We start from the raw sequence: 24448 nt of genomic DNA on the forward strand, positions 1-24448 counted from the left end.
GAAATTCCTAGAATATATATAAAACGATAGAATTACTGACAAATTATGGAATAAATCACATTTATCATGTGATTTATTGTCTACCTAGACCTAATGGGAAGAAAGAAACAGGGTGGAGATTTTGAAACTGTTCATTTTGAAGTTGCTCTACCTAACATGAACTACTCATTACTCATGTAATTAATATTATTTTTCCATGAATAGCAGTATTTGCAAAATAATGATCTTGAACATCGATACATTTTAACGGGATCAAATACACTATTTTGATGCGGACTTTGCCTTATTTCAAGGCCTTAGTCCAGAAGAAGCAAGGCAACAAGGAAACGATTAAAGTCTAAACGACTTGCCTTGTCTAAACTCTCAAGTCGATAAGTTTGCAGCTGCTCCTGTACGTTGTCCAACTTCCTACCCTCCGATTCCCTCTGTCAATCTCAGTTTTGAATATATTCAGTAATATATTCGGGCTCCGAAGGTTAACAAGTCGTTATGTTAAGAATATCATTTACTCACTCTAAATGTGACCCCGTCAATAGCCCTGGGGGTGTTCGGGCTGGCACCTTGCTTGCAGTTCGGGGCTCGCCCTGCTGATGGCGGTGTTGACTCGGTGATCGCGGCGTTGGGCGAGGAGACGGCGGAAGGCCATGGCTGCTGGCGGGCTGGTCTGGCCGCGGCTCATCTTGTTTGGAGACTCCATCACTCAGGTAGGAAAGGCAAGGGCAGACTTTCGTGGAGCTTGGGAGCGTGTGTGCGGGTAGGCAGTGTTGGGCAAAGGGCCCGGAGTTTGGGGGTGGGGGTGGAGAGCTGGCGACGCCAACCTGCCTGTAGCCGGCAAATCTTGGTCTGGGTGTAGAGGTCGGCGCCAAGCCCCAGGGTAGTGTAAAGGCAGCAGCCAGGTACTGAGTGGTGAGACATGTTAGTGGGAGTGGCCGTATCTACCTCCTTCGAGGAGACAGAGAGAGAACAGATGCTAAAATCAGGAGAAACACTACTGGAGAAGCTCAACTGGTCAGCAGCATCTTGGCCCGCGGAGATTCGCTGAGTTTCTCCAGCAGACGGTTTGCACCCAGCTCTGGAGCTGCCAGCGTATTTGCCGCTCCTGGCAGGATGAATTCCACCTGTTACTGGGAGGGGCATTTGGGAGATAGTGGAATAATTCGCTTTCGGAGAGGGTTTAATGGTCATACAGGTGTGGGAAATGATCTCGGGCTACATCCACACTAGACCGGATAATTTTGAAAACGCCGGTTTCGAGTAAAAACGATAGGCGTCCACACTCAGCATTTTTGGAAATATCTCCATCCACACTGAAACGGAGACTCCGGCCACTCTCCGCCTCGTGCGCATGCGCGGGACACATCTACCGGAAACGAGCGACGTGTTTGGTGTGGAGTCTGGCTGTAGTTTGTGTAGTTACAGACTAGAAAAACTTAAAACGACGGACAGCTGTTGGCTCTCGCGTAGGAGAACTTAAAACTAAAAAAAAACAAATACTGGAGCGTACGGCGGCAACCGACGGAGTTCACGGACAGATTGACCCGGCTGACGACGAACACTGAAAAACTGACTAACTGTTGCATTAATAAAGCACCTTGTTAAATGTATAAAACATGCCTGCGTCAGTGTTGTATTTCCATACAATGTTACATTAGGCTGTTACACATCTATTGTCAGAGAAGTACTTGCATAAATAGGTAAACCACCTTCATACGAGCAAGGACAGAAAACAGGGCAAACTTATTTATTCAGTAAGTTATGGGTCAAAGTATTTGGTGAGTACATTTCTAACACTTCTGGCTTCAGTCTCTGCCGTCTGTTCTGAAATTGTTAGGTTGCGTTCAAGAAAACAAGTAGCGCGTTGCCGTCTGACCGCGTTTTCAGAAGTCTCCGGTTACCCCGTCTACACTGATCTGCCCGAGCAGCGTTTTGAAAAGTACCCACCCTGGAAAGCGTTTCTGAAAAGCTCCGGTTTCGGGGGATGAAAACGCCGTTTTAGTGTGGACGGAGGGTAAAAACGACGAGAAAAAGCTTCGGTTACGGATTTATCCGGCGTAGTGTGGATGTAGCCTCAGATGAAGCCAGAGGTTCGGCAATAGGACGATTAAACTGGGCTTCAAAGCCAGAAGAGTCACGAGCTGCTGGCAGGGATGTCCCAGAGCAGCAATGGCTTGTGTTTCTGGGGAAAATGAGAAAGGTGCAGGATATGTGTATTACAAAATTGAAGAAATATTCCAATGGTAAAAAGTATAATCATGGCTGACAAGGGAAGTCAAAGCTATTGTAAAAGCAAAAGAAAGGGTATACAATAAAGCAAAAAATAGTGGGAAGGTAGAGGATTGGGAAGTGTTTAAAAACCTAGAGAGCAACTAAAAATCATTAGAAGGGAAAAGATGAAATATGAAAGCAAGCTAGCAAATAATATCACAGTGGATAGTAAAAGTTTTTTCAAGTATGTTAAAAATAAAAGACATGAGAGTGGACATAGGACTGCTAGAAAATAAGGCTGGAGAAATAATAACGGGGAACAAGGAGATGGCTGGTGAACTAAATGAGTATTTTGCATCAGGCTTCACTGTGGAAGACACTAGCAGTATGCCTGATGTTGTAGTGTGTGAAGAAAGAGAAGTGGGTGCAGTTACTGTTACAAGAGAGAAGGTACTGAGAAAGCTAAAAGACCTAAAGGTACATAATTCACCCTGACCAGATGAACTGCATCCTAGGGTTCTGAAAGAGGTAGCGTTAGAGATTGTGGTGGCATTAGAAATGATCTTTCAAACATCATTGGATTCTGGCATGGTTCCAGAGGACTGGAAATTGCAAATGTCACTCCACTCTTCAAGAAAGAAGGAAGGCAGCAGAAAGGAAATTATAGACCAGTTAGCCTGACCTCAGTGGTTGGGAAGATGTTGGAGTCAATTGTTAAGGATGAGGTGATGGAAGGACAAGATAGTACAAAGTCAGCATGGTTTCCTTCAGGGAAAATCCTGCCTGACGGACCTGTTGGAATTCTTTGAGGAGATTACAAGTAGGATAGATAAAGGGGATGTAGTGGATGTTGTATATTTGGACTTTCAGAAAGCCTTTGACAAGGTGCCACACATGCGGCTGCTTACCAGGTTAAGAGCCCATGGTATTAGAGGAAAGTTACTGGCATGGTCAGAGCATTGGCGAATTGGTAGGAAGCAGTGAGTGGGAATAAAAGGATCCTTGTCTGGTTGGCTGCCAGTGACTAGTGGTGTTCCGCAGGGGTCAGTGTTGGGACCACTTCTTTGTATGCTATATATAAATAATTTGGATGATGGAATAGATGGCTTTGTTGTCAGGTTTGCAGATGATATGAAGATTGGTGGAGAGGCAGGTAGTGTTGAGTAAAGGACTTAGATTAGGAGAATGGGCAAGAAAGTTGCAAATGAAATATAATGTTGAAAAATGAATGGCCATGCACTTTGGTAGTAGAAATAAATGTGAGGAATATTTTCTAAATGGGGAGAAAATCCTAAAATCTTTGATGCAAAGGGACTTGGGAGTCCTTGAGCAGAATGCCCTAAAGGTTAACTTGCAGGTTGAGTTGGTGGTGAGGAAGGCAAATGCAATGTTAGTATTCATTTTAAGAGGTCTAGAATATATGAGCAAGGATGTGATGTTGAGGCTTTATAAGGCACTGGTGAGGTCTCAACTTGAGTACTGTGAACAGTTTTGGGCTCCTCATCTTAGAAAAGATGTGCTGGTGTTGGAGAGGGTCCAGAGGAGGTTCACAAGGATGATTCCAGGATTGAAAGGGTTATCATACGAGGAGCTTTTGATGGCTCTGGGTCTGTACTCGCTGGAATTTAGAAGGATGAGTGGGGTTCTTGTTGAAAGGCCTGGACAGGGTAGATGTGGAAATGATGTTTCCCATGGTGAGAGAGTCTAAGACAAGAAGGCACAGCCTCAGGATAGAGGGGCACCTTTTCAAAACAGAGATGTGGAGACATTTCTTTAGCCAAAGGGTAATGAATTTGTGGAATTTGTCGCCATGTGCTGCTGTGGAGGCCAGGTCGATGGGTGTATTTAAGGCAAAGATTGATAGGTTCTTGATTGGAAATGGCATCAATAGTTATGGGGAAAAGCCTGGGAACTGGGGTTGAGGAGGAGAAAAAGAAAGTATCAGCCATGATTGAATGGCGAAGCAGACTCGATGGGCAAGATGGCCTAATTCTGCTGCTATGTCTTATGAAAGGTGAGTGATTATCAACCAAAGGATGAATTCAATAAAACAGTTCTATTTAACATAATCGGCACTTTTTCACTGTGTAATATTTATTTAAGAAGCTTATTTATTGAAATTGTCAACTACAAATGTCGGATTCTGCCCCAAATGCCCCCAAAACAGGATACAAACAGCAATTTTGTAATGGGGAATAAACTGAGCTTTATGTAGCCTTGAAATACAAAGACAAGTAGAACAGTATTGAAGTGATTAAATCTGAAGCTGGCAGAGGTACAGAGGAGGGTTAACAACAGGTGAATGGTTAGGGAAGAGACCAGTTATGTTATGGACATGGAAATAACTGGCTTTATCATAGAAGGAATAAGGAGTTGCAAGCTTTATTCAGCATTGAACTAATGTGTGGCAACACCATTTTGATCTGAGATTGAGGATAGAGCAGTACAGGCCAATCGACTCACAGTGTTGTGCCAAACCACCTAAAAAGCAAATCAAAAACACCCAAACACTAATCCCTCCTCCTTACACCATGTCCATATCCCTCCATCCTCCTTACATCATGTGTCTACCCAACAGCTTCTGATGTATTTGCCTCCACCACCACACCAGGCAGCCTGGTAAACCTCTTTTGCACTCTCCGAAGACTCAGCATCCTTCTCATAGTGGGATGGCCAAAACTGTACGCAGTACTCCAGATGTGGCCTAACCAGAGTTTTATGAAGTTGCAACATAACCTCTATCTCAACTAAAAAAAAGCAGGCATTTCATAAGCCTTCTTTACCACCTTATCAACCTATGTGGCTTTCTGCTCAGCAACACAGTTAAGGATTTTGCCCTTAACAGTGCACTTTCTCCTGTCATTTGCCCTATCAAGGTGTAACACTTCACGTTTATCTGGGTTAGATGTGAACAGTGAGTCTGTTGGGGTCATCTCCTGTATCCTGTGCAGCCTCCTGTATATTGGTGAGACCTAACATATACCAGGAGACCACTTTGTTGAGCACCTATGCTCTGTCCATCAGAAAAAACAGGATCTCCCAGTGGCCATCCATTTTAATTCTATTTCCCATTCCCACTTGTCAGTCCATGGCCTCCTCTACTGCCACAAATAGGGCTCACTCAGGTTGGAGGAGCAACACCATATTTTCTATCTGGATAGCCTCCAACTTGATGGCATGAACATCGATTTCTCAGACTTCCGGTAATGATCCCCCCTCCCCCACCAACCATTTCCCATTTCCCATTCCCATTCCCCCTCTCGCCTCATCCCCTTACCATATAACCATATAACAATCACAGCACGGAAACAGGCCATTCCGGCCCTCCTAGTCCGTGCCGAACTCTTAATCTCACCTAGTCCCACCTACCCGCACTCAGCCCATAACCCTCCACTCCTTTCCTATCCATATACCTATCCAATTTTACCTTAAATGACACAACTGAACTGGCCTCTACTACTTCTACAGGAAGCTCATTCCACACAGCTATCACTCTCTGAGTAAAGAAATACCCCCTCGTGTTTCCCTTAAACTTTTGCCCCCTAACTCTCAAATCATGTCCTCTCGTTTGAATCTCCCCTACTCCCAATGGAAACAGTCTATTCACGTCAACTCTATCTATCCCTCTCAACATCTTAAATACCTCGATCAAATCCCCCCTCAACCTTCTACGCTCCAATGAACAGAGACCTAACTTGTTCAACCTTTCTCTGTAACTTAAGTGCTGAAACCCAGGTAACATCCTAGTAAATCGTCTCTGCACTCTCTCTAATTTATTGATATCTTTCCTATAATTCGGTGACCAGAACTGTACACAATATTCCAAATTTGGCCTTACCAATGCCTTGTACAATTTTAACATTACATCCCAACTTCTGTACTCAATGCTCTGATTTATAAAGGCCAGCGTTCCAAAAGCCTTCTTCACCACCCTATCTACATGAGACTCCACCTTCAGGGAACTATGCACTGTTATTCCTAGATCTCTCTGTTCCACTGCATTCCTCAATGCCCTACCATTTACCCTGTATGTTCTATTTGGATTATTCCTGCCAAAATGTAGAACCTCACACTTCTCAGCATTAAACTCCATCTGCCAACGTTCAGCCCATTCTTCTAACCGGCATAAATCTCCCTGCAAGCTTTGAAAACCCACCTCATTATCCACAACACCTCCTACCTTAGTATCATCAGCATACTTACTAATCCAATTTACCACCCCATCATCCAGATCATTTATGTATATTACAAACAACATTGGGCCCAAAACAGATCCCTGAGGCACCCCGCTAGTCACCGGCCTCCACCCCGATAAACAATTATCCACCACTACTCTTTGGCATCTCCCATCTAGCCACTGTTGAATCCATTTTATTACTCCAGCATTAATACCTAACAACTGAACCTTCTTAACTAACCTTCCATGTGGAACTTTGTCAAAGGCCTTGCTGAAGTCCATATAGACTACATCCACTGCCTTACCCTCGTCAACATTCCTCGTAACTACTTCAAAAAATTCAATAAGGTTTGTCAAACATGACCTTCCACGCACAAATCCATGCTGGCTATTCCTAATCAGATCCTGTCTATCCAGATAATTATAAATACTATCTCTAAGAATACTTTCCATTAATTTACCCACCACTGATGTCAAACTGACAGGTCTATAATTGCCAGGCTTACTTCTAGAACCCTTTTTAAACAATGGAACCACATGAGCAATACGCCAATCCTCCGGCACAATCCCCGTTTCTAATGACATCTGAAAGATCTCCGTCAGAGCTCCTGCTATCTCTACACAAACTTCCCTCAAGGTCCTGGGGAATATCCGGTCAGGACCCGGAGATTTATCCACTTTTAAATTTCTTAAAAGCGCCAGTACTTCCACCTCTTTAATTGTCATAGGTTCCATAACTTCCTTACTTGTTTCCCACACCTTACACCATTCAATATCCTTCTCCTTAGTGAATACCGAAGAGAAGAAATCGTTCAAAATCTCTCCCATCTCCCTCGGCTCCACACATAGCTGACCACCCTGATTCTCTAAGGGACCAATTTTATCCCTCACTATCCTCTTGCTTTTAATATAACTGTAGAAGCCTTTCGGATTTACTTCCACCTTATTTGCCAAACCAAACTCGTAACTTCTTTTAGCTTTTCTAATCTCTTTCTTAAGTTTCCTTTTACATTCTTTATATTCCTCGAGCAATTCCTTACCTGCCTATCAATTCCCTACCTGCGCCTCTTTCACCTCAGACGTTTAAAGAAGTTTGAAATGAGCCCCTAAATCCTAAGATCTTTCTAAAGGGAGAGCATCCTGACTGACTGCGTCACTGCCTGGTATGGGAACTGTACTTCCCTCAGTCGCAGGACTCTGCAGAGAGTGGTGTGGACAGCCCAGCACATCTGTAGATGTGAACTTCCCACTATTCAGGACATTTGTAAAGACAGGTGTGTAAAAAGGGCCCGCAGGATCATTGGGGACCCGAGTCACCCCAACCACAAACTGTTCCAGCTGCTACCATCTGGGAAATGATACCACAGCATAAAAGCCAGGACCAACGGACTCCATGACAGCTTCTTCCACCAGGCCATTAATTCCTACTGATATAATTGTATTTCTATGTTATATTGACTGTCCTTTGTACATATTATTGATTATAAATTACTATAAATTGCACATTTAGACAGAGACGTAACATAAAGATTTTTACTCCATGTATATGAAGAATATAAGTAATAAAGTCAATTCAATTCAACTCCCTCTGGTTCTCCACCCCCTTCCCTTTCTTCCATGGCCTTCTGTCCTCCCCAATCAGATTCCCCCTTCTCCAGCCCTGTATTTCTTTCCCCAATCAGCTTTCCAGCTCTTTACTTCACCCTTACCCCTCTCCTGGCTTCACCTACCACCTTGTACTACTTCCTCCTCTCCCCCCACCTTCTTACTCTGACTTCTCATCATTTTTCTCCAGTCCTGATGAAGGGTCTTGACCTGAAATGTTAACTGTTTATTCTTTTCCATAGATGCTGCCCGGCCTGCTGAGTTCCTCCAGCATCTTGTGTGTGTTGCTTAGATTTCCAGTATCTGTAGAATTTATCTTGTTTGTGAACGGTGAAAGTATGTATGGTCAGAATCATTCCTAAGGGATTCTGTAGTGAAAGTGCAGTGTCTAAGAAAAGCTATTGTTTCCTCTGTGTTCAAATATATAAAAGTAGAAACAATTGAGAGGCAATACCATTAAACTGGTTAATAACAGAGAATGGCGTAGATAACCAAGGTGATAAAGAAGTGGAGAAGAAATAATCTACCCTTTTTTTGCAGAAAGAGCTCATATGCAGTTTTTGTTAAAATCATAAGACATGAGCAGAATTAGGACATTTGGCTCTGCTCAGGTCATGGCTGATTTCTTTTCTCTCAACCCCATTCTCCTGCTTTCTCCCCATTACCTTTTGATGCCCTTACTAATCAAGAACCTCCGTTTGAAATACCCAATGACTTGGCAGATTCACCACCCTCTTGCTAAAGAAATACCTCCTCACCTCTGTTTTAAAGAGAGAACCTATTCCGAGACCCTTAGAACCTAGACTCTTCCAATGTCTAGGCCTTCCATATTTGGCAGATTTCAATGAGTTTACCCCCTCATTCTTCTAAACTCCAGCAAGTAGAGGCCCAGAGCCATCAAGCATTCCTCATGTTAACCCTTTCCTGGGATCATTCTCCCACACCTTCTCAGGAGCTCCCCAATGCCAGTGCATTCTTCCTTAGCAGTGGGGCTCAAAAATGTTCACATCAGTCCAAATATAGTCTGACCAATACCGTATAAAGTCTCTGCATTACATCCTTGCTTTCACATTCTAATCCTCTGGAAATGAATTTGCATCTGCCTTCCTTACCACCAACTCCACTTGGAAGTTAACCTTTAGGGGATCCTGCAGAAGGACTCCCAAGTCACTACATATCCAATTTCTGAATTTGCTCCCCAGTTAGGAAATAGTCTACACCTTTATTCCTTCTACTGAAGTACATGACTATAAACTTCCCTACACTGTCACTTCCCTACTCTGCCACTTATTTCTCTACCCATTCTCCTAATCTTTTCAAGTCCTTCCGCAGACTCCCTGTTTCCTCAACGCAATTTGGCCTTCCGCCTATCTTTGTATCATCTGCAAGCTTGGCCACGGATCATCCAGATGGTTAACATATAACATGAAAAGTATCAGACGTGTGGAACACCACTAATCATCGGCAGCCAACCATCGTATTGCTATGGCTGGGTTTTATGTAAAAATGAAGAGATTCAAGCCTCAGGGGAGGTGGATGTGGATTTTGGAGAAATTAAATGAATGGTAATTTGCAAGGATAAAAGGTTTGGAAAGTTATTTTTGTGAGAAAGATTATTGAAAGGAACACTTTTGAAAGGCAGGTTTGTACTTTATATCAGTAAGGATGGGGAAAGTTAATGGTAGTGCAGCCAAGGTAACAGTCAGTAGGGCTTCCAGATATAAAGAAATAGAAGAAGCAAGAAAGTTAATAGAGAAACTAGAGAAGGATGAAGGAAGAATATGAAAGAGGGTTTGGCTTGGAAGTGTGGAAACGGATGAAGAAAGTAGAGGCAGCTGATTGGATGGTTTCAGCAATGAAAAAATCATGAACTTTCATTTTCTGTTAACTATGAGATTGGGGTGGAAGTTACACTTGTATTTACATCATATTCCACAATTCCCACAACAACCTGTGCAAGGTAAACTCCCAGAAAAAGCATTGCCATAGCATCCAGTTATTGTGTTTTTGGAACTGTTGATGCATAGATAAATATTGTCCAAGATAGGATGGCTAATTCATCAGCACTTCTTCAACTACAACCATGTCCACCTCAGTTTTGCATATTCTCTAAGGGATGGATTCTGCATAGCCTCAAACTAGAATAGTAGAAGTATTAACCATGTGTGCTCAGATTATCTACCCATATTCAGAATTTAGTTTTGCAAAACAGGAAAAGGCTATTTTGTCTTTTATATAGTAGCTGTTTGCAAGAATGACCCACTTACCGTAGTTCCAGTTCCCTTTTCACCCTTTCGAATATTTGCAACAGTGCAGTTGAGAATTAGTTGAGAGATCAAAATCAAAAGGGTTCCAAATGACAAAGGGCAAGTCTCTGTGATGCATTAAAATTTATCATTTTATCTATCTTGGAGAAAAATAGGATGATAGGTGGAAAGATTAGGCAGTATTAACACTTAAACTAATTCTAGTGATTGACTGAACTTAAGACGAGTGTGTGATCATTGGATAAGTAGGTGCATAAACCAAGGATCACAACAGAACACTTTTGAAGCTTCTCTATTCATTATTAACAGTCTTTGGATCAGGGGTTCCCAACCTGGGATTCACTGACTCCTTGCTTAATGGTATTATAAAAGGTTGGGAATCCCTTTAGAGTGTGCTTTGATGTATTAGGGCAGTGTCTGTGGGGAGCTTCTCAGGAATGGTGCATACGCAAATTTTCGAGTGCTTTGATGTGTTATTAGTAGTCATCATTTTACATAGGGGTACTGTTTGATTTGGGCCAGCTGGTGGTGTAGTGGCATCAGCACTGGTCTTGAGTTCATACCCAACCTGGGCAGCAGCGGTATCTGTGTGGAAGAAAAGCCTGGCAATCTACTTCTGTATTTTGACATGAAAGCCCTTTGGACAACTACACTATTTATAGGGCCACCATGAGTTGACGGCAGCTCAACGGCACTCAACAACATTCGGATTGTAGGAAGGATGTGGCAGCTTCAGAGGGGTGCTGGAGAGGTTTACCAGCACACTACGTGTAGTAGCATGTAAGAAGGGAAGTTGCAGAAACTTGGGTTGTTTTCTCTGGAGAAGCAGAGGCTCAGGGGAAACCTGATATACCCGGTAAGTTTATCTCATTATGAGAGACATAGTTAGAGCAGACAGCTTTATCAGGGGTTGAAGAGTGTAACAGCAGAGGATGTCCTCTTAAGGTGAGCGGGAGTAAGTTCAAAGGAGATATGTGAGGCAAGTTTTTTTTTTACACAGAAGGGTGGTATAAAAATAAAACAAAAGAATGTATAGAAGCCTCAGGACCCTCACCACCAGGTTCAGGGACGGTTATTACCCCTCAACTGAAGAGGATAACTCCACTTGCCCCATCACTGAAATGTTACTGCAACAAATGGACTTATTTTCCAGGGCTGTTCATCTCATATTGTCAATATTTATTGTTTATTTATTTAATTATTATTTCTTTCTTTTTGTACTTGCACAGTTTGTTGTCTTTTGCACACTGGTTCAACACCCAAGTTGGTGCGGTCTTTCATTGATTCTATTCTGGTTATTATTTTATGATGGATTTATGGCCACAAGGAAAAAGAATCTCAGGGTTGTATATGGTGACATTACTGTACTTTGATAATAACTTTATGTTGAACTTTGTTGGGTGCTTGGAGTGTCATTCCAGTTAGAATGACATCTGATTTTTACCACTATAAGTGAAATTCGAATAGTACAACACAATACCCTTAGAACTTTTTTCTAGACTATCAAAAATTAATTCTATTAAAACACCAAATGAGTTAAAATATTTTTTTTAAAGATGTCACGATGATACAATGAATTTTGCAGTCTAAAGGGAGTGTGGAAGATGTAACTCTGGTCAGTGGAAGGAAAGCAGGTTGGGAGTAGGAGGTCTATTGAGACACATACCAAAGCAGTGAGATTTCTCAACCAAAATACAGCAGATTATCAGAATTTTACTATGTCATAAGTTGGAAGCTTGGCCTATCCTTATTTCAGCAGAAAAACAAAGCTCCCCATAAAATGGGGTTTCCCATTTCACAAATTAGTCTAGGGAAGAGACAAAGATTAGTCATGCAAGTTGAGATAAAGGCAAAACTATGATGCAGAAACTTAGAGAAAAAGTTGAACTATCTTTTGATTAATTAATGACTAATCTCATTATCTCTAGGGATCCTTTGAGAATGGAGGATGGGGTGCTGCAATTGCAAACAGACTTGTTAGGTGAGTTAAAATATCAACACTTATTACAGTATTCTCTTTGGGGTTGCCAGATTTGTTGTCATGGCAGTTTTAACACTAAAACCTGGTAGAACCGGCCAGCAAATTGTATTATTTCTAAGAATGTATATCCTGGAAGACCATACTCTGAATGAAAACACATCGTGATTTCATGACAACACAAAATTATTCTTAATTTATCGCAAAGTTGTGATCACTTTTCTTGTAGGAAGTGCGATGTGTTGAATCGAGGTTTATCAGGATATAACACGAGATGGGCTCTGACTGTTATGCCAAAGATTATTACTCAACCTCCTGACCAAAGCACCATTGCAGCTGTTGTAATTTTTTTTGGAGCTAATGACTCTGCTTTGAAAGGTAGGCACTGCGTGGAATACCTCAGCTTTGACAAGCTTTTATCAAGTCTATCTCTTTTGAAACCACCCCAAGGACAGATCTGAACTGAAACACACCTGAGGAAAGGCACTAAGCCCAATTTTCTGGCTGCACTGCCAGCTGTTCTCAGAGGGGCATGAGTATGCTCACTGATGAGCTCACCACAAGACTATGGCATAGGGAGGTGAACATTATAGTGTCAATCCAGAAGGTGATGCAGTGACTCCTGCAGCACACAGTGTATACAGCCATGTGGGTACAACTGACATCAGAGCTGAGCTGGAGTTCCCAGTAAAAGGAAGAGTGGATATAGGAAGGGAAAAAAAATCAGCCAAAGATGCTGAAATCCAACTGTAAAAGCTCATGGCTAAACTTTTCTACCACCAACCATAAATCGGTTTTGGGATCTTCCGAAGTAAGCGAGTCATCGGAAACAACTGAAAAGGTGAGGGATGTTGGTCATAAAGGTGTATCTATATTATAAATCCTCAACCTGTATTCTTAAACTAATCAGTTCGCTAGTTTGAATATAATAATGAGGAGCTTGTCAATGATCACCTTTTAACAAATAATTCTTGGCCAAATAATTCTGAATAGCTTTCTTCTACCCTTTCTGACTAGATACAAAGGAAAGCTTTTATTAAGCAGATTGCCTATGGTGGCTGAGTGGAAGGAGAAAAACACATGAGATTTTAGGACAAACCTAATCCAGATTCTTAATATCAATGCAGAAGCATAAGACATAGGAGCAGAATTAGGCCTTTGGCCCATCGAGTCTGCTCTGCTATTTCATCATGGCTGATCCATCTTCTCTCTCAACACTATTCTCCTGCCTTTTCCTCATAAAAGCAGTTTGCAAATGAAGGTAACATAAATCTTGGGAAAATGGACTCAAGGGTAAACTGAGTCTCAAGACTCAAAGAAGCCTGAAGATCCAAGCTCTGATTCAGAAAGTGTTTTCCTCTCTGCTATCAGATTTCTGCACAGTCCACAAACCCATAAACACTTTCGTTTTTGCATTATTTATTTTGTAATTTGTAGTAATCTTAAGTCTGCCCTGTACTGCTGGTGCAGAACAACAAATTTCTCGTACAAGGCAGGGATAATAAACCTGATTTGGAAATAAATCCAATGAAATGCCAAATATAAATGTTTAAATTTGTGTAAGATCTTAATTGAGTGGGATGTAGAAAGAGTTTTCACTTGTGGGGAATTGTAACTTGAAGGTCAGTGCTGCAAGATAAAAAGCAATCTAGTAGAAGAAAGTTGCTTCATGGGGATGTGGAACTTGCTAGTACAGAGAGTTATTTAAGGCATCTTCACCATTTGCTTAAAAGGAGAGTGAAGAAACATTGAGGAAAACATCAATCATAGATTTAGATGAAAGATGGCATTGAATTCTAGTGCATCACAAATACAGACATAGTCTAGTTGGAATGAATGGACTGCTTCTGCATCATATATTTCATGTAATCAGATTTCATGATACTGTACTTATTGAAAGGTTGTTTACAATGTGTAGTCCAGCACCAGAAACAACTACCATTTTGGGACTATGTCTGTGTTCACATGAAATTTCATTAAAGTGTAAAGGAGTTTATTCCTTAATTCCTTTTAATAGGAGACATGAGAGACTGCAAACTCAGCAGGTTGAGCAGCATCTGTGATAAAGTTATCATTGACATTGTGGATCAAAATCCAGTATGAACATTCAATTTTTATGTATTGGGTAACCAGTCCCTCCATTAACTTCTCTCCCCCCCCCCCACCACCTTTGTGATCCTCTTCCAGTCCTCCCATTTTTGTGCCCTTATCAAACATCGCACCATCATTCAACTTGTTCTTCCTCCCCTCCTAGTTCCACTCACCCACTCACAGGCTTCCCTGCTCCCAACCCAAACTTGTTCTGGTTCAAGTGACTCTGCAATTCACCTCCTTTACCCATCAGATTCCAGCATGGGTGTTCTTGGCTTACTTCCCTCCAGCAGATGTCTACAACCTTCACCCTCCCCTCCTCTCATCTCACTCCACCTGCCTATCATACTCTTTTTCCCCACTTTGCCTGCCTCCATCTATCATTCCCCTGTTAGCGTCTCCCAAATCCATCCACGCCCCACCTGATGTAAGCTGCCCAACATCTTTCACCCTCTTCAGTCTACCAAATCACCTCTGCCTATTCTTTTTATGCTGCCCATCTTGTTTCTCCATTCAAAGCTCTTTTGACTGAGTTTCAACCCAAAACGTCAGTAATTCTTTATCACCACCTCCCCCTCCCTTCCCTGACCTACTGCTCCAAAAACTGATTTTTTCCAGATTGTTTGCTACAAATGTTTGGAGGCAGAAATGGGAGTGTTTTGTTAAATAGTTTGTGTTCTGTTTCTTCACTATCACACCAATTTATTACTTATTCTTTTTATTTGTGACCAGATGTCAACCCGGTGCAGCACATTCCTCTGACTGAATATGCCGAAAACCTGAAACACTTAATTCAGTACCTGAAATCTGTAGGTATTTGTGAAGAAAAGGTGATTCTGATAACCCCACCTCCGCTGGATGAGTCAACCTGGGAAAAGGCATGCATTGCCAAGGGTAAACCTGATATTCGTACACAGAATCTAAGTAAAACAAATCAAGTTAATAAGTTGTGAGTCAGTTACAGGCTAATGATTTGATTTGAATCTTTTTGTTACTGAACAGTGAGGTAGGCAGAGGTGGATTCAATCTCCTGCAGCAGACTCCCACCATGCAATTATTACTTTGGGTTCTATTTAGAATATTATGTAAGATTTTTCCTTCATCTAGTAAGGAATACAGTAGCACAGTGTTTAGGTTATTGGACTGGCAGCAAAAGTTGTGGACAGTTGATCCCGAGCCATGAGGGATTCTCACCATAGCACCTGGGAAATTAAATAGAATTAAGTTTCTTGGCCCATTGAATTTGCTCCGCCATTCCATCATGCCTGATTTATTATCCCTCTTGACCCTATTCTCCTGCCTTCTTCCCATAACGTTTGACTCTCTAACTAACCAAGAACCTATCAGCCTCTGCTTTAAATATGCTAAATGACTTGGTCACCACAGTCATTTGTGGCCATGAATTCCACAGATTCACCAACCTCTGGCTAAAGAAATTCTTTCTCATCTCTGTTGTAAATGCTCAGCCCTCTATTATGAGGCTATGCTATCCTCTCCACATACTACTCAACGTAGGCTTTTCAATATTTCAATATATCTCAAACGCATCTCTCCCATTTCCCGCACAACTGCCCTCAGCCCATCCACCCGCCACCCCACTCGGGATAGGGTTCCCCTTGTCCTTACCTACCACCCCACCAGCCTCCAGGTCCAACGTATAATTCTCCGTAACTTCCGCCACCTCCAACGGGATCCCACTACCAAACACATTTTCCCCTCCCCCCTTCTGCTTTTCGCAGGGATCGCTCCCTACGCGACTCCCTTGTCCACTTGTCCCCCCCCGACCCCATCCCTTCCCACCGATTTCCCTCCTGGCACTTATCCTTGTAGACGGAACAAGTGCTATACCTGCCCTTACACTTCCTCCCTCACCACCATTCAGGGCCCCAGACAGTCCTTCCAGGTGAGGCGACACTTCACCTGTGAGTCGGCTGGTGTGGTATACTGCGTCCGGTGCTCCCGGTGTGGCCTTTTATATATTGGTGAGACCCGACGCAGACTGGAAGACCGTTTCGCTGAACACCTACGCTCGGTCCGCCAGAAAAAGCAGGATCTCCCAGTGGCCACACATTTTAATTCCACGTCCCATTCCCATTCTGATATATCTATCCATGGCCCCCTCTATTGTCAAAATGAATCCAAACTCAGGTTGGAGGAACAACACCTTATATACCGGCTGGGTAGCCTCCAACCTGATGGCATGAACATTGACTTCTCTAACTTCTGTTAATGCCCCTCCTCCCCTTCTTACCCCATCCCTGACATATTTAGTTGTTTGCCTGTTCTCCATCTCCCTCTGGTGCTCCCCCCCCCCCACCTTTTCTTTCTCCTGAGGCCTCTCATCCCATGATCCTTTCCCTTCTCCAGCTCTGTATCACTTTCGCCAATCACCTTTCCAGCTCTTAGCTTCATCCCACCCCCTCCAGTCTTCTATCATTTGCATTTCCCCCTCCCCACACTACTTTCAACTCTCTTACTATCTTTCCTTTCAGTTAGTCCTGACGAAGGGTCTCGGCCCGAAACGTCGACAGTGCTTCTCCCTATAGATGCTGCCTGGCCTGCTGTGTTCCACCAGCATTTTTGTGTGTGTTGTTCTTTTCAATATTTGATAGGTTTCAGTGAAATCATGCCCCCCACTGCTTCCAAAGTCCAGTGATTACTGGCACAGAGTCATCAAACACTCCACATATGTTAACCATTTCATCCCCAGAATCATTCTTGTGAACCTCCACAGGACCCTCTCCAATTCCAGCACATCTTTTCTTAGATAAGGGACCCAAATCTGCTTACAGTACTCCAAATACAGTCTGACCATTACCTTACAAAGCCTCAGCATTACATCCTTGCTCTTATATTCTAGTCCTCTTGAAATGAATGCTAATGTTGCATTTGCCTTCCTCACCACACACTCAACCTGCAAGTTAACTTTTAGGGAATCCTGCACAAGGACTCTCAAATCCCTTTGCACCTCTTTGACTTTTGAATAGAAAATAGTCTACGACTTTATTCCTTCTATCAAAGTGCATGACTGCACTTCCCTACACTATGTTCCATCTGCCACTTCTTTGCCCATTCTCCCAATCTGTCCAGGTCCTTCTGCAGACTCTGCTTTCTGCCATCTGGCCTTTTTGTGACATTGATCTGTTGTCTGAATTCAGAGATTATTCTTTTCTGCTATACCTTTCTTGCTCACTCAATCTCACTACCCATTCCAATATCAATTCCTTCCAGGTTGACATTGAAAAGGCCTTTTTCAATATCACTTTTGAAATTACGTGATAGTTGCTTCCCTTATTTACTTCTATCCCGTCCCCAACTCTTAGATATATCAATTAACTCTCACCCTTATTTTAATTGTCCCAAGAACTTTGTCCTTTATCATTTGAATTAGAGACACAGCACAGAAACTGGCCATTCAGCCCAACTGCTCCATATCCACCAGCCAAGTAGATGATGGATGTAGTACGAATGTAAGGAAGGACAAGCCAATGATTGGATACAAATGCAGACAGTGCAAAGAGTTAAATTATACCACAGAGCCAAAATTCAAAAGGGCAAAGAATGCAGGACTGAAGGTGTTATATTTAAATGCATGAGTCATTCGGAAGAAGGTAGATGAACTCGTGGCTCAGTTAGAGATTAATTGGTATGTCTTTGTGTGTGTCAATGAATCATGGCTGAAGGAAGTTCATAGTTGGGAGCTTAATATCAAAGGATATACTTTGCATCAAAAGGACAGGCAGGAAGACTTAAGTAGTGGTGTGGCTCTGTTGGTAAGAAATGGAATTACATCTTTAGAAAGAGGTAACATAGGGTCAGAGAATGTCCAGTCTTTGTGGGTGGAGTTAAGAAACTGCAAGGTCAAAAAATTATGGGAATCATATATAGGCCTCAAAATAGTAGCCAAGATGTGGGGTTGAGATTGCAAAGATATCTGGGAAGGTCATGTAATAAAGGTAATGTCACAACTGTAATGGGGGGGGGGGGGGCTTCAATATGCAAGGGGATTGGGAAAATCAGGTTGGTGTCAGATCACAAGAGAGGGAATTTGTTGAACGCCTACAAGGTGGCTTTTTCAAACAGCTTGGGCCAAGGACATAGGGTATCAGAGGAAATGAAACAGATTGACATTAGGAAGGAAACGGGGATGAGTAGACTGATGGGACTGAAGGCTAACAAATCCCCAGGTCCAGATGGTCTGCATCCTAGGGTATTAAAGGAGGTGGCCCTGGAAATTGCGGATGCATTAGTAATCATTTTCCAATGTTCCTTAGATTCAGGATCAGTTCCTGAGGATTGGAAAATGGCTAATGTTATCCCACTTTTTAAGAAAGGAGGGAGGAAGGGAGAAAACAGAGAACTATCGTCCTGTCAGCCTAACATCAGTAGTGGGGAAGATGCTAGAGTCCATTATTAAAGATGAAATAGTGGCATATCTAGATAGCAGTGATAGGATTGGGCTGAGCCAGCATGAATTTACCAAGGGCAAATCATGCTTGACTAATCTATTGGAGTTTTTCGAGGATGTAACCAGGAAGTTAGACAAGGGAGATCCAGTGGATGTAGTGTACCTCGATTTTCAGAAGGCATTTGATAATGTCCCACAAAGGAGATTGGTGGGTAAAATCAGAGCTCATGGCATTGGGGGGAAGATATTGACATGGATAGAAAACTGGTTGGCAGATAGAAAGCAAAGGGTAACGGTGAATGGGTGTTTCTCGGAATGGCAGGTGGTGACTAGTGGGGTGCCACAGGGTTTGGTATTGGGACCACAGCTGTTTACGATTAACATCAACGATTTAGATGAAGGCATTGAGAATAACATCAGCAAGTTTGCTGATGATACTAAGCTGGGTGGCAGTGTGGCGTGATGAGGATGTTAGGAGAATTCAGGGTGACTTGGATAGGCTGGTTGAGTGGGCAGATGACGTTTAATGTGAACAAGTGTGAGGTTATCCACTTTGGGAGTAAGAACAGGAAGGCAGATTATTATCTGAACCGTGTAGAGTTAGGTAAGGGAGAAATACAAAGAAATCTAGGAGTCCTTGTTCATCAGTCACTGAAGGTGAATGAGCAAGTGCAGCAGGCAGTGAAGAAGGCTAATGGAATGTTGGCCTTTATTACAAAGGGAATTGAGTACAAGAGCAAGGAAATACTTTTGCATTTGTACAGGGCCGTGGTGAGACCACACCTGGAGTATTGTGTACAGTTTTGGTCTCCAGGGTTAAGGAAGGACATCCTGGCTGTAGAGGAAGTGCAGCGTAGATTCACGAGGTTAATTCCTGGGATGTCCGGACTGTCTTACGCAGAGAGGTTAGAGAGACTGGGCTTGTACACGCTAGAATTAAGGAGATTGAGAGGGGATCTGATTGCAACATATAAGATTATTAAGGGATTGGACAAGATAGAGGCAGGAAATATGTTCCAGATGCTGGGAGAGTCCAGTACCAGAGGGCATGGTTTAAGAATAAGGGGTAGGTCATTCAGGACAGAGTTAAGGAAAAACTTCTCCCAGAGAGTTGTGGGGGTGTGGAATGCACTGCCTCAGAAGGCAGTGGAGGCCAATTCTCTGGATGCTTTCAAGAGGGAGCTAGATAGGTATCTTATGGATAGGGGAATCAAGGGATATGGGGACAAGGCAGGAACTGGGTATTGATAGTAGATGATCAGCCATGATCTCAGATTGGCGGTGCAGGCTCGAAGGGCCGAATGGTCTACTTCTGCACCTATTGTCTATAATCACTGATTCTGGCATGGTCCCAGAGGACTGGAAGATTGCAAATGTCACTCCACTCTTTAAGAAGACAGGAAGGCAAAGAAATTATAGGCCAGTTAACCTAACCTCTGTGGCTGGGGAAGTGATGGAGTCTGTTATTAAGGATGAGGTTTCAAGGTACTTGGAGACTAATGAGATAATAAGTCAAAGTCAGCGTGGTTTCTGTAAAGGGAAATCTTGCCTAACAAATCTGTTAGAATTCTTTGAGGAAGTAACAAGCAGGGTGAACAAAGGAGAGGCAGTGGATGTCATTTACTTGGATTTTCAGAAGGCATTTGATAAGGTGCCACACATGGGACTGCACTACAGGAAAGGTACCAGCATGGATAAAAGAATAGCTGTCAGGCAGGAGGCAGCAAGTGAGAATAAAGGGGACCTTTTCTGGTTGGCTGCCAGTGACTAGTGGTGTTCCTCAGGGGTCAATATTGGGATCGCTACTTTTCACATTGCTTGTCGATGATTTAGAATTTTAGATAAAAGAAGTTGATGGCTTTGTGGCAAAGTTTGCAGATGATACAAAGTAGGTGGAGAGATGCTGCTGAGGAAGCAATGCGACTGCAGAAGAACTTAGACAAGTGGAAAGAATGGGCAAAAAAGTGGCAGATGGAATACAGTGTTGGGAAATGTATGATAATGCATTTTGGTAAAAGGAACAAAAGTGCAGACTATTGGGGAGAAAATTCAAACGTCAGAGGTGCAAAGAGTCCTCATGCAAGACTCCCCAAAGGTTAATTTACATGTTGAATCTGTGATAAAAGTGGCAAATGCAATGTTGGCATTTATTTCAAGGGGAATAGAATATAAAAACAAGGAGATAATACTGTGGCTTTATAAGACACTAGACAGGCTGCATTTGGAGTTTTGGGCCCCATATCTCAGAAAATATGTGTTGTAATTGGAGAGAGTCCAGAGGAGGTTCACAGGGATGATTCTGGGAACGAAGGGGTTAACGTACAAGGAGCATTTGGCAACTTTGAACCTGTACTCACTGGAATTTAGAAGAATGCGAGGTATCTCATTGAAACCTACCGAATATTGAAAGAACTAGATACAAGTGGACATGGAGAGGATGTCTCCTATGCTGAGGATGTTCAGAACTAGAGGGAACATCCTCAAAATTGAAGGGCAGCCATTTAGAACAAAGGTAAGGAGGATTTTTTTTAGCCAGAATGTAATTTTTGACCCATGGTCTTGACCTCCACAGCTGTCTGTAGCAGAGTGTTTTACTGTCCTAGATCCTTTGCAAGTATTGTCCAGATGGTTCCACAAACTGGAATTTTATTTTTCTTTCATCTCATTGTCCTGCAGTTCTCAGTGGTAGGCTCTCCTTTAAAAGTTACTACGTTCATCCTTTTAGAGTTTGCAATTTTTATATCTGATTGCCAGCCCTCCTGCTAGTGGAAGTTATGTATTTCATTAAAAGTTCTGCATAATCTTGAAACTCGGGAACATAGTGAAGACATGTCATATGCATCTGTGGGTGAATTAGGAAATCAGTGCTATTGAGGTGATTGCTTGATTCCGAGTTGAGTTCAAGTCCTATTTTCAGAGGTGTTTACACATCATTTGTACAATCAACAAAGAAAAGTGAGATGGAAAATGGGCATCGTTACTTACAGCTAAGTAGAAATATTAATTTTCCCCTTCTAACTATACAGGAATTTTCCAACATTTATGGAAAAACATCTTCTGCAAAACTTAAATGGTGGTGACTGTATGAAATTGATGTTTGTGTACTTAGAAAATTATTCCATTCTAAATGTCCCTAATTATTGCTAAGCCCTACACATGTGCATGCCCATTGCAGAGCTAGAGCAGAGCAAGTTAGTGCCACCAAGACCCATTTGCTGCCTGCTTTTCTCATGATATACTGAAGCCCTGCTGTCACCATCTCTTACACTACTGACTGACAGCTAAAAGACTTGAAAATATTCATGAACAGTTGACATTCAAATCTGTTTGCAACCAACTTTGTTCAGGGGACCAGGATAATAATTTATACATATTTTAATACAATGGCCATCACTTTTTTTTGCATATTTTTCTTAAATTGTTACTTGCTGTATTCACCAGGTAATAAATTGGACAGATACAATTCAGTAACCAAGGACTACGCTCAGGCTTGTGTCAAAGTAGCAACAGAATGTGGAACTGGTGTGCTTGATCTCTGGACTTTGATGCAAATTGGGGTAAGAAAAGACAAGATATCTGTAATCTGAAGGAACAGGAATCTAACACCATTTGCTTTTAATACATCCTTCATGCTTAACATTCATTCTGGTCATTTCCATTCAGAATCAGAATTTAAAGGGTATTATGCATTCAATCTCTCAGGAAAAGAAACTCCAGATGACAACTTTCTTTGCATCCTTGTTTTTATATTTTGAGATAAAGCACTGTTACAAATCCTTCCAGCTCAATTACACTGATGCCCATGTGACCAATTAAACTACTAATTCATACGTCTTTGGAATGTGGCAGGAAACTGGAGCAATCAAGAGGTGCTAGGCAATCATTGGGAGAATGTACCAACGTTCTTACAAAAAGCAGTGGAGTGCTACTGTGCCCCTCTATTATAGTAAAACCATTTTCCATTTCCCAGCTATATTATAAATAACAGACAAAAGAATCAACCTTCATAAAGAGGCAGAGAGAGGGGATTTGTGTTAGGTGCACTGTCCATTAAATAGGTTAGCACTTAATTCCTTAAATATGTTTTTTTAGAAGGTATGGTGTGGAATTTGTGGGGTGGGGGAGAAGAGCAGATAGAAATGAGGCCACTTTTCCTATAGTTTCCACGTAAAAGATTCTTCGTATTTTTTAAAGAAAGGTGTATGTGGTAAGACCATTATAGCCAGTGTCAGTGGAGATGCTTGCAATCATGTTTGTTGAGCCACACTACAATGACTGAGGTTGATTTCATGCATACAGTTTTTATTTACTGCACTTGCTAAATTTTTTGAACCTACCTTGCTGTACAATCACCAGCCAGCAACAATATATACTCATTAACTAGTTGAAATTTTACTTTCTATGAAATTCTGACTGTATTGCAGTTTCTCATGGTGTATGCACTAACACTGCCACTAAAACAATACAAAAAAGTTGACTGATCACAGAATACAGGTATTAATCATTATAGTAAGCTCAAATAAGATAACAATTGTATTAAAAATATAACAAAAAGGTGAAGGGTGCACATAGCTGTCTACTTGAGCAATTTGCATTCAGAGTGCTGCGAGGGTTACATCACCAACATTTCATTTGTTTTGTCAACAGATGCAATGATTGTCATGACCATCTTATCTATGAATAAATCTTTCATATTCAATTTAGTTGGGTGCTGATAGGCTAACTTAAGATTCTTTTTCAAAAAATTATATTACAGGACTTTTCCTCCTATCTTTTGGATGGACTACATTTATCAGAAAAAGGAAGCAGATTTCTTGAAACACACTTGTGGCCTATGCTGGAAAAGAGAACAGAAAATCTGCCGATGATCTTCCCATGCTGGAGGGATATAGATCACCTGAACTGCCAAGCCAGTCTATTGCTATAATTTAACAAGGCAAGGTTTCCACATACTTTTTTGCATTAATCCAATGAGAGGTTAGCCAATAGGAAATAGATCTCATTTTGTTAACATATTGCCTGAGCTATTAAAACAAGGCCACACAATGTCATTCCTAGGATTATTATTCTATTGAACTACAGTATGCATTGGGAAAATAATATACACAGGGAAAACTGTCATTTAGACAATTGATGTATGTTTCAGAGATCCAAGCCAAATGAATTCTACCTCCTATATCTAACATTTTTGTATGCAATAACTTATAGATTTTCTTATTCCTATTACATGAACTTTTTGTCCCCAACAGGGAAGGTCATTTCTGTAATTGGGGTGGATGGCCTGTGTCGTCAGAAGTACAACAAATACTCCACGGACTACACTGGTGAAAACTCAAAACTGTGTAACACTGAAAGACCCAAGAAGCAGCACCAGCTTGACTATCCTTTTGGCCATTGGTTTTACTAATAGAGCCCAGTACAAGAAATATATCAGGCATCCTCACTGAAGTGTATCAGTTAACACAGTTGTGTTTCGAGGACACCTGTCTCTGTCTTTATTCCAACGAAACCCAGTAAAAGGACAAGTGAACCAGGTAGGATTCACTAGTAGGTTATTATTTTTCTGATCAAGATTAAAACAATTCAAGTTTTAAAAATAAAGCTTTCATCTAAAGTACTTCTTGTTACTATTGGAAAAGGGGACAAGAAATGTTATTAAAATCTGCAAAATGATCAAAATAAACTGATAGTAGTTAATTGAGAACAAAACAGTCTGG

General features: G+C 41.8%; 1 protein-coding gene across 2 annotated transcripts; it reads left to right on the forward strand.

Moving 5' to 3' along the window:
* The first annotated feature begins 578 nt into the window (after window positions 1–578).
* iah1 (isoamyl acetate hydrolyzing esterase 1 (putative)) lies at window positions 579–24440 on the forward strand. Of its 2 annotated transcripts, XM_073056893.1 has the most exons (7): window positions 579–704; window positions 12183–12235; window positions 12462–12610; window positions 15056–15217; window positions 22173–22288; window positions 23488–23672; window positions 23986–24440. In XM_073056893.1, the coding sequence occupies exons 1-6, from the start codon at window positions 645–647 to the stop codon at window positions 23656–23658; spliced, it is 711 nt and encodes a 236-aa protein (XP_072912994.1). In that variant the 5' UTR covers window positions 579–644; the 3' UTR covers window positions 23659–23672; window positions 23986–24440. The 2 variants fall into 2 exon arrangements, with proteins under 2 accessions (XP_072912994.1, XP_072912995.1); XM_073056894.1 differs by lacking the exon at window positions 12462–12610 and having other exon boundaries at window positions 581–704.
* Window positions 24441–24448: the final 8 nt, after the last annotated feature.

This window comes from Hemitrygon akajei, chromosome 9 (assembly GCF_048418815.1).
Source record: "Hemitrygon akajei chromosome 9, sHemAka1.3, whole genome shotgun sequence".
In the NCBI taxonomy this organism is placed as follows: Eukaryota; Metazoa; Chordata; class Chondrichthyes; order Myliobatiformes; family Dasyatidae; genus Hemitrygon; species Hemitrygon akajei.